The sequence below is a fragment of the Acipenser ruthenus genome, chromosome 3, assembly GCF_902713425.1.
Source record: "Acipenser ruthenus chromosome 3, fAciRut3.2 maternal haplotype, whole genome shotgun sequence".
Classification (NCBI taxonomy): Eukaryota; Metazoa; Chordata; class Actinopteri; order Acipenseriformes; family Acipenseridae; genus Acipenser; species Acipenser ruthenus.
In genome coordinates, this window is record NC_081191.1 from 66,028,151 (window position 1) to 66,041,164 (window position 13,014).

The 13,014-nt window shown below is 36.8% G+C and overlaps 1 protein-coding gene across 1 annotated transcript in view; it reads right to left on the reverse strand.

Moving 5' to 3' along the window:
* Window positions 1-1,796, reverse strand: part of LOC117394455 (adenylate cyclase type 1-like) — a 114,733-nt gene extending 112,937 nt beyond the window's left edge. The window contains exon 1 of the mRNA XM_033992770.3: window positions 1,145-1,796. Within this exon, the coding sequence (XP_033848661.3) occupies window positions 1,145-1,753 (609 nt within the window). The 5' untranslated portion in view covers window positions 1,754-1,796. The remainder of the gene's footprint in view (window positions 1-1,144) is intronic.
* Window positions 1,797-13,014: the final 11,218 nt, after the last annotated feature.

Here is a 13,014-nt window from a genome sequence, read left to right on the forward strand (position 1 = left end):
AATAGGTAAGTATTTTCCAAAAAAACCTTGGATATACGCAAGCTTATTAACCTTTAGCATACTGTGATTTATTCACTGCACTTATCATTAAAAGGGGGTCAGACGGCTTGTTGAACTGTAAAAGTCAGAAGCTATTATTTCCAACAGGATGGCCTTTCCAGGTATAAAGCTTGTACCATTCGCTTTCTATTTTCAAACAATATTGTTAATGACGGGGGAACAGATTCACAGTTGAGAGTAAGATTAATAAATAACAGGCATATGTCAGTTCAAATAATTAATCTGACTTTATAGTGCAGTTCGTCGAATTTGTAAAACGGTAATACTGAGTCCTAGATATTGGAGTTGAATGGTTGAGTTTTCTAATCGAGCTGTCGTATTTTATATCAATCTACTTAATTCTATGCAGCAATTTATGCTCGTACCAAGATTATTAGTTTGTGTACACTAGCAGCTCATGCCAGTTAGTTTTAAGAAAGGGTCAGTACAATATTTGGTTCAGAGTACTTCAGAACCTTCACAATAGCGTGTAACTAAACTTTTTATTTATCGATGCATTATAAGGTTTAAGGTAAGTTATAATAAATTGATAACGGACTGTTGTTGTCAACTTTTGAGGACGTTTTTTATTTGCAGTTTTCACTGTTATTATCAACAATGTATTAACGGCTCACCGATGACTGCATTTAAATATATCGTTTTTATAAAACTATTACATTCACTTGCCTTTGCATTTCTTTCTTTGCTAAAATTATGGTTCATCAATAATAGAAGCGTTGTGTAATTCACATCTGTTACTTCTAAATGTATTTTTTTTTACTTTAGCTGTTCAAGAAATGTGGAGAATACTGTATTATTTATTGAATATCGACATAATTAAAACAGGAACATAAAGCCCGTGTTGTTCAAAAGCACTTTGTGCGCTGTCCTTCTCTCATGGTGCTGAAAGGACGTGCACCTAGGGCAAGTTTTACCCTCAGTGTGTCTTCAATATAAACTCAAGCAATACATCAGTTGGAGTCACTTTATTATGTTCTATGATTTGACAATGATTTGACAAAAGGTGATTGTCAATTTAAAAAAGGAAGCTTAATGTCTCGTCATACTTTGTTGGTTATGTACATACAATGGTACCGGTACTTACTGTTCTCCATAGTGGTTGTCTTTTGGCAGTGACAGATGTTGCGCTGACAATGATATGAGATACAGATACCATAAGCCCAAATACTGTGGCCAGTAAGGTCCGCACTGGTAGTAAGGAATAAGCGACAAATGTCACTAACATTAGCTGCCACATCCCCTGCTCTGGGGAGGTCGGTGGCTCCAAACCATAAGCTCCGAGTGAAAAGGGACAGCACAGGAAAGAAAAAGTAAAGCTGAAGAGCAAGGTCAGCTTGACGATTTGCTGCAGCTGGGTCACCTGCAAGTACTTAACATTGGTGACGATGAAAAGTGACACGAAGATAATACAGTGCACTGGATGGGACCCTTTGGAAATGGTCAAGCTGGGGCCAGACATCAGTTCCACCAGGGCCAAAGTTGAAGTCATTATGATCAAAACAGCCAGTGCTTTTAAAGTCGAGGTCTGCTCCAATTTCAGGTTGTAATTCTGGAAAAGAGATTCCAGCTCTTTGCAATCAAATTCGTCCTCGCAGGCGATAGCATTTAAAGGGGATCCAGGGGGACAGTGGCCTTTCTTCCTCCTGGTTTTGACTTTCTGAAACGGAATTTCCTCCATGTCAGTGCCATTCATAAACCGAAATCAATTCTCTTTCCCACTTTGTCTGTGTCCCCCCCACCCCCCACCCACCCCCCCCGCCCCCTTTCATAAATGCTGCTTGGAGAGCAGGCGTTTATATTAAAGCGCCCTAGATTTTAATGGCTGGAGTGAAGACAATGTTATTCCATCCAGAGTCACAAATATAACACCCTGATGCGACCACCATCCACAGGTTTATTATTGTTGTCCGTAAAAAAAAAGTAACCAACGAGGTGTACACGCTTTAGGATTCCTTAGGAATGAGCGCAAAAAGTAGATCGCACGCAGTATCCCGGTTTACACAGACATAGAAACAGGCTAAAAGATAGCAGAGCACAGGGTGATCCCATCCTATATCCAAGAGCGTTTCACTGGGCTCAGATTGGATCACGCCTGCGCAATATAGGCTTGACAAACAAGGCACGTCTCACCAACTGAGCAGATTGAGAAGACAAAACAAAGATTTCACAATAGCCAACACAGGATTCAGCCTATTTAGCAAAATGCATTAACGCGGTGAAGGTAAACGAAGTATAAAAAATATATACATTTATTTTTCAGCGTCTGTCATTCTGTCCAGCGCTGTGAGAAATAAACAGTTCTTAAATTCCTGTTTCTTATTCTATAGTTGGTTTGTTTGTGTTTTCACCTCTAAAATCTGAATTCTTGAAAACCACAGTACAGCAACTACTGAATGCATTTATGTTGAATAGCGACTATTGTGTATTTTATAGACTATATGTTATATTTTGTATTATTTGAATAGCCTGATAACTACTGTCTTCTTACTAAATTCATATTATGCCGTACTATATGTTAAATGTTGATGACATGTGGGCAATATTTATAATAATACACCTCCGAAAATTAAAACAATAGATCATATATTCTTAGTGCGGGTAATGTATACCGCGGGTATTGCTGTTAAAACCGTTACAATGCATGGAGACTGCATTTACGTTAACATACATAATGGTATTTAGAAAATAAAAATGAATTAAATATGCAATAGAAAAAATACAGAATTAGTGCAGTAAGCTTATAGTTGTTAGGATTTTAGTTTGGGAAGTACGTACTGTGCCATCAAATGAGGAAGATAAATCATTTCGTCAAATATAAAAAACAAACAAACAAAAAAAAAAACATTAGTGCCTATTTGGATTGCCAGAAGCTAAAGAATGTCGTTAAATAAGTGCAAATACTTTTAAAATTAGCAATAAGAAATACATTAACCTTAAAAGAGGATTTTGAGAAAACCAATATATCCATCTGTGTATTTGAGTGCTTTTTGTCATAACAATTAAATGTTTGGTCATAATATATAAACAGTAGTCGTTTTTAGCTCCACCACTGTTTAGATCAAATTAATAGACCCCACTCTCTTTCTTGTGTTAAAACAAATTGTAATCAGCTATACGTCTATTACACGTTTTTCTCCTCTTTTTACTGATCATGCCTGTTGCCGTCTTTTTTAAAAAAAAAAAAAAAAAAACTCTACCACTGATTTGACATGCAGAGTAAAAAATAAGGCTTATTAAATCTGTAACATTCTGCAGTTTTCAAACGTGTTTGAAAACAAAACATGCCCCCGTGGGCCGTACAATGTAATGAGTAAGTAACGTTTTCACTTTCAAACACAATGCTTTGTGGAAGCTTTTGTCGAAATTCTCTTTTTATATTTATTTTCTGTGAACATTAGTGTATGGATAATCTTGTTTGCTTTTAAACCAATTAAATTGTTACAAAAAAACGACTATTCTATAGTTCATTCATTTTAATTCCCTACATGGTCTTGTTGTTCTAGTGCTAAAATATGCACTACCTTTTTCTTTATATAGTTACCCAAAACCTCGCTTAATATAATTTTAGGAAATGACATGTCAGCACTGCATCCAGAGCGCGTCTTGCCGATGAAAATAAAAATACGGCTAAAAACAAATAAGCTAAATGCTCCGTGTCTGTCTGTGTAGTTTGAAATTTGAATGTACCGCCCCGGCTTCCTCTGCTGCGCTCAGCCAATACGCAGGGGCGGGACGTTGAAAAGAATTGTGGGATATGTGAGATCGAGTCATAGCAGCAAAGGTATATTTCGAGGTTTTAAAACGACAATTGCCACCATTTATTCAACGTCCAAATTTAAAACAACACAGATAGACACGGAGCATTTAGCTTGTTTGTTTTTACCCCACTAATGGTTGATCCGCTTACTGGTTTGTTTTTAGCCATATTTTTATTTTCTGGATGCAGTGCTGACATGTCATTTCCTAAAATTATATTAAGCGAGGTTTCGGGTAAATATATTAAGAAAAAGGTAGTGTATATTTTAGCACTAGCACAACAAGACCATGTACGGAATTTAAATGAATGGACTATAGAATAGTCGTTTTTTGTAACAATTTAATTGTTTAAAAGCGCGAGGTTTCGAGTAAATATATAAAGAAAAAAAGGCATTGTATATTATGGCACTACTACAACAAGACCATGTACGGAATTAAAATGAATGGACTAAAGAAGAGTAAATGTTTTGTAAGAATTTAATTGGTTTAAAAGCAAACAAGATTATCCATACATTAATGTTGACAGAAAATAAATATAAATAGAGAATTTCAACAAAAGCTGCCGCGAAGCATTGTTGTTGGAAATGAAAACGTTACCCACGTAACATTTTTCCCCCCTGAAAGCTGAAATGCAGAAACGTTAAGCTGTTAACGTTTCTCTCGTGATAATGGGTTGGTCAGGGACATGCCTACTCAATACCTTGTAAATGGAACTCCGTTCTAACAGGATCCGTAAGTGGAGTGGATCTGTATATTGTAGTGTGCACAGGGGTAGGGGTAGGGGTAGGGGTAGGGGTAGGGGTCAGGGTTGGGAGGTGATGTAATCTAAACATGAAGACATAAGCCGGACATCTGCTACTGCAAGGGAGCTCGGCTCTTTTGTACAGCGGTGTCGGCCCTATGCGTCAAAGCAAGAGATCCCGGGTTCGCATCCAACCTCCGCTTGTGAGAAGCCCCTGCTTGCAGGAACTGAAGTTGGCCTCAATATGATTAAGAACAGGGTAGAGGGGGTTCTGAATGGTGATGGAATTTACAAATGTTTTTGGTTTTTTTTAAGGAATTTGTAAAATACTTTTTACTGGTATGGGCATTAATAAGAAAATAAACTACAGTACAGTTTATAATGTTCACAACAATAATCGTAATATTTTTTGATAAGCAGAATAAATAATAATGCATGATACAAATGTTTTATACTAATTACCACAACAACACTGCCGTTTTCTAATATATAGATTTACTGCTCTTGTATTTAATATCCCCCTGGGACCATTTGCATAAGTCTACTAATGCTATTTACCATATGGCCCAATTGGAACTAAAAATAAACAAGCTGTTGCTTCAGCTTAGTAAAGCAACCTAATTCCTTCTTTCAGATTCACTGCATCTTTCCCTCCATCATACCATTTTTATTCAAGTTGTGTAAACCTGGTTTGAAAGACAGATTGATTAGTATAGCTTTGAATATAAATACTGTGCAGATAAGGAATGGATATACTTTATAGAGTACTCAGTAATGGAAAGATCAAAATCTGAGGCAATGTAGGACAATTCCGTTTTTCTTATCATTTATATTCAGTAGTAACTCTGCATAGGTCTTCTGTACACTATCTGTGTACTATCAGTATACAACACTGGTGGCAGAAACACAGGGTCAGGTGGGGTGCTAAATACAGTAATCTTTTATGTATTTGACCTTTTTCTGCTTGATGAAGAAAATCTCTGTTCTAGTGCACACCCTCTGAATTGAGGTTTTTCATGTGATTAGGTCAGCCAGGGTGTCCTCGGCTCACTGCGCAACCAGCGACCTCTATAGACTGGCTGGGTGCCTGCGGGCTTGCCTGTAAGCTGCCCAGAGCTGCGTTGTCTTCCAACATTGTAGCTCTGGGTTGGCCAGCAAAGTGAAAAAAAGCAGTCAACTGACAGCACACGCTTCGGAGGACAGCGTGTGGTCATCTTCGCCACTCCCAAGTCAGCGCAGGGGTGGTAGCGGTGAGCTGAGCTTAAAAAGTATTAAAAAAAATAATAATTATATGTGTCACATTGGGTGAAAAACACGGTAAAAAATTAATTGGTGACTACTAAATTTAAAAAAATAAATAAATACATGTTTAAATGCACAAACAATAATGAAAACTGCATTTGTCTACAGGCAATTAGCTAGTTTTAGTTGAATCAGCAAAAAAAAAAAAACTTGGAGTAAAGCTTTTGATATAATCAAAAATCAGGAAAGAAATTAGTCAGTAGTGCTTTTACACTGGGCCAATCTAGGTACTTTTTTTGCTAACCATTGCAATAAGCAGCGGGATGCTGCCTAAAAATATAGTATACAGTGCCGTCTCAGAGACAAGATGATTTTCACCCATTTGTGAATAGTGTATCTTTTTTTTAATTTATTTTTTAACCAAGCTAGCCAGGATAGCAACCCTGAACTATCAATTTTAGAAGATCAGGGTTGAAAACAATAAGTCAATTCCTAGCATTTAATACATTCACAGGTCCAGGAACCGTCTGTCTATTTCAGGAGGTAAGTCTTTACTGGGTGGAAAATTATCACCACATGGAACAAAGTAATCAGAACTGGAGCCAGAAACGTAAGCCAAAATTAACACAATTTAGAGAAGAAGTTTGTTCAGTTGCTGCTTGATCCTATAGACTAGAAAAAGCGAGGAACATAAATATACTGTATCCTCTTCTTTAAATGACTTCACGTTTAGATTCAATTCTATTGCTAATGATACAGGCACTGGTGGAAACTGGGACCCAATCCACAGAATATAAAGTGTAGGTTTTATGTAGTAAAAGTGGTCATTGTGGGTTTACCAGATTGGAGAGTCTATGTGCTTGATAGTATTGATGTTATTCACACTAACATGAACAATTCAACAGGACACAGTCTGAATATGTCATTTGAGTTTTCCTGTCAATCTCTAGTTCCACCAAAAGGTCAATGATCATCATATTAACACTGATTTATACCTTCCAATTTCATTTTAATCTTGATGTGTTTTATTGTGCCCACTGACTTTATTATTATTATTATTATTATTTATTTCTTAGCAGACGCCCTTATCCAGGGCGACTTACAATTGTTACAAGATTTCACATTATACAGATATCACATTATTTTTACATACAATTACCCATTTATACAGTTGGGTTTTTACTGGAGCAATCTAGGTAAAGTACCTTGCTCAAGGGTACAACAGCAGTGTCCCCCACTGGGGATTGAACCCACAACCCTCCGGTCAAGAGTCCATAGCCCTAACCACTACTCCACACTGCTGCCCTTTTATGGTGCTATAAATCTTATATACTCCAAAAGCAGTACCATGTGTATTTGCATGAGGGTGGAAGAATAACCCTGAAGGAGTATTCTTTTTATGCCATTGATATGTATTTTTTTTATTTGTTTTATTTCCAATTCATTTAACATTTTTTAGAGATTGTTAGTTGGAACTAATTTCATGCTTGGAGGAGGCCGAGTAATAGGCTGTGATATCACAATGCAGCGTCCCGCTCAAACCTAATAGACAGCCATATTGAATAAACATGGGATAATCTCTTTCTTCATGATTTGATATTAGTTTTATTGTCTGAGATCCAAGAAGGTGATTTATATCATTTATGATTGGACTACTATGGTCTTGTATTCTATAACTGCTATTATCTGTAATATGATACTTTGTAATGTAATACTTTGCAACAACCGTAAGCCGCTCTGGATAAAGTCATCTGCTAAGAAATAAATAATAATAATAATAATAATAATAATAATAATAATAATAATAATAATAATAATAATGGTAAACCTGGAGGACTTTTTTTTCTACATCAGTTTGACATGTTAGTAGATTTTCAATTGCTGTTTTTTAAAACACTATTTTTTGGACAACATTGCCTAATTTAGGCTGTATAGTGTGAAGCTCAAGTATATTTAAGATAAGTTCATGTATATTGATAACAATATTTTTTATTGTTATTTTGTTTTCAAAATGTGCTTGTGAAGACAAAAAAAATCAAAACCTAGGCAAGAACTTTTTTTTTTTTTTAACAAAATAATATTTCTAGAGCTATTATCAAAACGTTTTCAGTCAACAGCCTATCCTGTACTAGTTACCAGACAGTTCATTCATTGCAATTTGTTACATTACTAATAATGAGCTGTTTGCATACTTGAATGGACAGTGTTTAGTTGTCCTGTCTAATTACCACAGTTAAAAGTGTTGCGTGCTTGGCCCTTTTCCAAGGTTGAAGTGAAAACATCAAGGGCTTATTATTACATGAAAGCTTATTCTGCTTAGACGTATAGACTGCCACACAGGTTTGTTATAGAGGCAGGAGAGTTGTTTTTTATATACAGTCTGACCTGTTACACAGTGTGGCAAGGTGTAAGCGTAAACCCTGCCGGTGTAAATAATTGTCTCCTTTTCTGGCGATAACATCTGGGGCCACAGCGCTATCCTGCCATATTTGGTGTCAGTGGGATAGTGTCCCTTAAGACTCAGATCAGGACTGCATCAAAAAAAAAAAAAAAAAAAACACAACACAAACACGAACCACAAACTCCAACAAACGGGTTTTCCTCCCTTTATATACATTTTCCCCAATTAGAACTGAATTGCCTAATTAGGACATGGCCACACCTGGATTGTGGGCAGGGACAGATTTAACCCCATCCTGGTCAAATTTACATTTCCACAACTATTTCCACTGGTAGGGCCTACACCCTGTTACACACAGGCTTTTTCTTTCTTCTTTTGACCATCATTAGTCAGGCAATGTCACACATGCAGACTGCTCTTTTGACTTTGATTAGTCATTTTTAGAATCATTTTATTTTATACTGTAGAAAACTGTGGAACTATATTCATACCCAGATTGGTTGATGTACTTTACTGTGTAAATATACTAATACACATAATCACAATTACCTCAGAGTAATCTAGTTAATAATGGCATTATCTCAAATTGTAATTGTTTAAATGAACTTTTCTCACAGATGCTCTTAATGAGATTGTATTTAGTTGGGAATTTTTTTAAAGACTGAATGTTTCATTTTAGAGATATTGGGAGGGATTTTCAAAAGTTCATAATTGATAACCCCAGTTAATGAACAAATCAGTATGTAGCATTGATTTGGGCATTTTCAGGCAGATGTTATGCCTGTTTTGTTATTAAGTAATCGTGCTAATGGGATTTCCGAAATTAAATTGATTTACTAAATAATGGTAATATCTTAACGAGCAGTGCTTCTTGCCACCATTTCTTTTGTTTGCATGGGAATTTAAAAGGAAATCCTTGTTAATTGTCATAATTTATCAGGAGTCAATTTGCACTTGGAAAATGAGGGTTTTAATTAACGAAAAAGTATATTATTGATCAAGAATAAGTCATTTAGCAGACGGTTTTATCCTAAATGACTTACAGAGACTAAGGGGTGAACTATGCATCACAACTGCTGCTGCAGAGTAACTTAAAAATAGAATAAACAAACTAGAGTATAGATTTGCTGGGAGTGGTAGCAGTTTCAGTCGCAGTGTGATGGACTTAATTGTCTAAAGATTGCACTGCAATTATAATTAGGTGCATGCTGTGTTCATTCAAACCAGATTGATTAACCTGTAACAGCTCGAGACCCAGACGAGATGAGACGTATGTGAATACAGGAAGAGTAGTGTTGAGATGACTGACCAAAGTTAAGCAGTGGAGCTGATACGAGTGCAGCTGGAGAGTGGCTACCAGCAAGGAAAGCTCTCTGTTGCTGATCCACGTTGCTGAGCGGGGGAGCTTGGCTGTGGTGATTTCGGCTGGAGAATCAGGAGGCGGTGCGTCCTCTGTAGCTTTTTACAGACACTGCAATAGCTGAATTTATGTCTCTCTCGCTCGCTTGCTCTCTCCATAATTAAGGTTGACTGGTCTTGGTAGTGTGTATTCTTTTTAACTGTGATTTTATTTTTGTTCTGTAATTTGTTATTAATTGTATAGGTACGTTTAAACAGTATTAAAAGGTCTCGTTAGCCTCAATTAAGAGCAGCCGATTTTTAGTGACGCTCATTAAGTGTTTCTTTCTTTGGTTTGTACACAATAGTAGTATTTGATTTGGATGTGTGATATTGAATTGTGAATTGCACTGAGTTATTAAATGCTTTGATAATTGTTTGTGTGTGATTCTAGTTGTATTGATTTGTAATTGATATTGGCTTATGTGTATTGGTGTGTGATGTTTTAATATATTGAAGCCTGTTTGCTAATCTAGTCAGGGATTGTGCAATAATTGATCTATTGATTGAACCTGATTTCTAATTGTTTTGAAATCACGCACCTCATTTTCTTTATATAAAGACATATTTTTAAACTATGTCTTGTTTGAGCTTTTACCCTCCTGAGTCTTTTGCGATCTCTTAAACCGGACCTTCCCGGTCAAATAAATGTGGTGGCAGCTAATTACGTTACTGAAATCCAGCTGGCCTTTAAAATAGGTCTGTTACAGCAGTACCAGCAAATGTAATTTTAGATGTTCAGTGCGAGCCTGAGATTGACAGACCTCAGCTGCAACACCGACAATACAGAGAGATTGTACGGGACCAGGGTTAATTTCTTGCAGACTACCTAGATAATTCAATATTTGTAGTTATGAAAAAAAATGAAGACGTTTCCATACGTGTGGTTATGAATGAGATTTATTCACTTGTTTCAACCATTTGTAACCTTATGGAATGTGTGTTGTATTGATAACATGATATACCGTTATTTACAAAAATGATCAATGCAACTGTAGCCTATCTGAACTCTGGATACGTACATTATATGGCAACTGACCTGTACTGTAGATTGTATTTGAATTATACAAATAAAAACCTAAGAGTAAATAATGATATCTTGGTATAGAAAATACTAGATAGGTATAGATGGCATACTAGATATTACAATAAAGTTTATTTACAGGTGATTGCAGATTTTCAATGCGTCCTTGGTTTTTAACAGCTGTGTCTAATCCACACACAAACGAAGAACAGGCAACAGGACACACAGATTCACTAGGAATGTGATCGAGTGGACCTTTAGTTTACTAAAAATCAGGTTTCTGTGCCTCGTTAAATCAGGTGGTGTGCTTCAATACAACCCCCAAACCGTGGCTAGGATCTTCATAGCGTGTTGTATCCTGCACAACATAGCTATACGTCGAAGATTGCTTGACGACCAAGAAATGCTCGACACACTTCAGGAAGCTGAGGAGGAAGAAGCACCTCATCTTGAATCACTGGAGCCTCCTCAGAATATTCTTCCCGGAAAGCGGCCAGGGCCAGGGCTGTCAGGCAACAGATCATTGACATGGATTTTGCCTAAATGTATTTGTAATGTTGTCAGACTCCGCCCACACTTTATGTACAATGTACACTTTCACCTTCACACGTTGGTATGCATGTAAAATGTCCTTAATACTGTAAGTGTTCGGTGTCTAATTCTAATCATGTTGAGTTTATTTATCATGGAGGTGAACGAAGAGTACCAGAGAAAATGCATTCAACATGATTAGAGGAATTCACCAAACAATTATAAACAAATTGTGTATTGGGTTATGGACATTTATCGTAATTTTAAAAGCTTAATAAATATATAATGAAGTGTTACATACATGGTATACGTGTATAAAAACTAACAATTACAAACACAAAATGGCACTTGAAACTTATTTATTTAAGCCTACAATCATACATACTAAAATATATACAAAAGTAGTCAACATAAGAAAATAATTTCCAACCAAGCCTACATAGATGGCTAAAATGTCCAATTAAAAATACATTTTGTCCCCCTCTACTTGCATGTTGGCCAGGGCGAAGCTGAGGGACAGACACAGCCAGGGAAACAGGAGGTGTCAGTTGTCCCTGTACACTTCCAGCATGTGATTGCAGCTGAGAACTAAGAATTTGCAGAATAGGAACCAAGCTAGCTATAAACTCCCTAAGGCAAGTGCCTATCTCTGACACCTGCTGCAGCAGAGCCTGGTGATTGTCAACCATACGACTTTGGTGGTCGGTTAGGTTTTGCACAACTACCAACTGATGCCCTTGTTGGTCCTTCATGGCATCTGATATCTTAATGATGTAACCTTGCCCACTATTTACCTCCCTCTGTGCATTTAGCAACTCAAACAAAACATCTCTGATGTTGGTTGCAGTATTTGTTCATCTGGCAGGGCAAGTAGTCCAGCTTGCAGGTGCAATTGGAGTGGATAGGCTCCTGCCTTGATCGGATATTATTCCTGCCCTTATTCTAGGTGGTGTGCTGGGAGATGGTAAAGGTGCATTCATTGTGGAGCTCTGATCCTTTTGGGTTTGAGCAGCTGCACAAATTAGCAACACAGCTCTGTACCTTGTATTGTAATATTTTATTTATTTATAAGTTTACAAATTATACACAAAATGGATATTACCATTATTTTTTCCATAACAGCAAATTATGCTTACATTCATTTCTCTTGATATCGTTAGCATGCATTTTGATTAACGAGGTCCCCTTATCTAGTCATTGAGACAGGAAGTGATGTACATAACCTGTGACAATTCAGCTTTTTAACAAGAGATTTGTTCATTAACAACCTCATCGACTCAATTTCAAAGCATTATCGGATTGATTTTATTAAAAAAAATTCAGTCTGAAAATCACTTGCTACTAAAGTTGTCGTTACTATACCGCGAGTTCCATACAATAACGCTGATTGTTGAAAATCCCTCCCCATTAGCTGTTCACACCAGCATAAAAAAACCGGAGCGACTGGAGCCAGTATAACATCTATTGGCAGCAGCCTTTTTGGAGTTATTACTAGGGACCTACCTAAATCGCGATTTTGAGGAAATCGTGAAATTGAGGGGTCACCGCGAAATTCACCTCTTAGAGGCCAATGCATACAAACAAGTACGGAGAGGAAAAAAAAGAAAACTTGTTTAAATGAACTACTTTACAACGCAAGCGACGCAAACTACGTATCTTCCTTCTGCAGATAGCCCTTTTTGATACTTCGCCGTCCTGTGTGCATTGCACTTAAGCAAAAAATAAATAAAAGCGTCTTTACTGCTTTTATGTGACCTGTACTGTGCAGGAGGGGGCGGGACAAAGTTGGTGCTGCATGGTTTTGATTTAGGTTGCTAAAATTTAGTTTTCAGCATTGGAGGGAAAATAGTAGAAATGGAC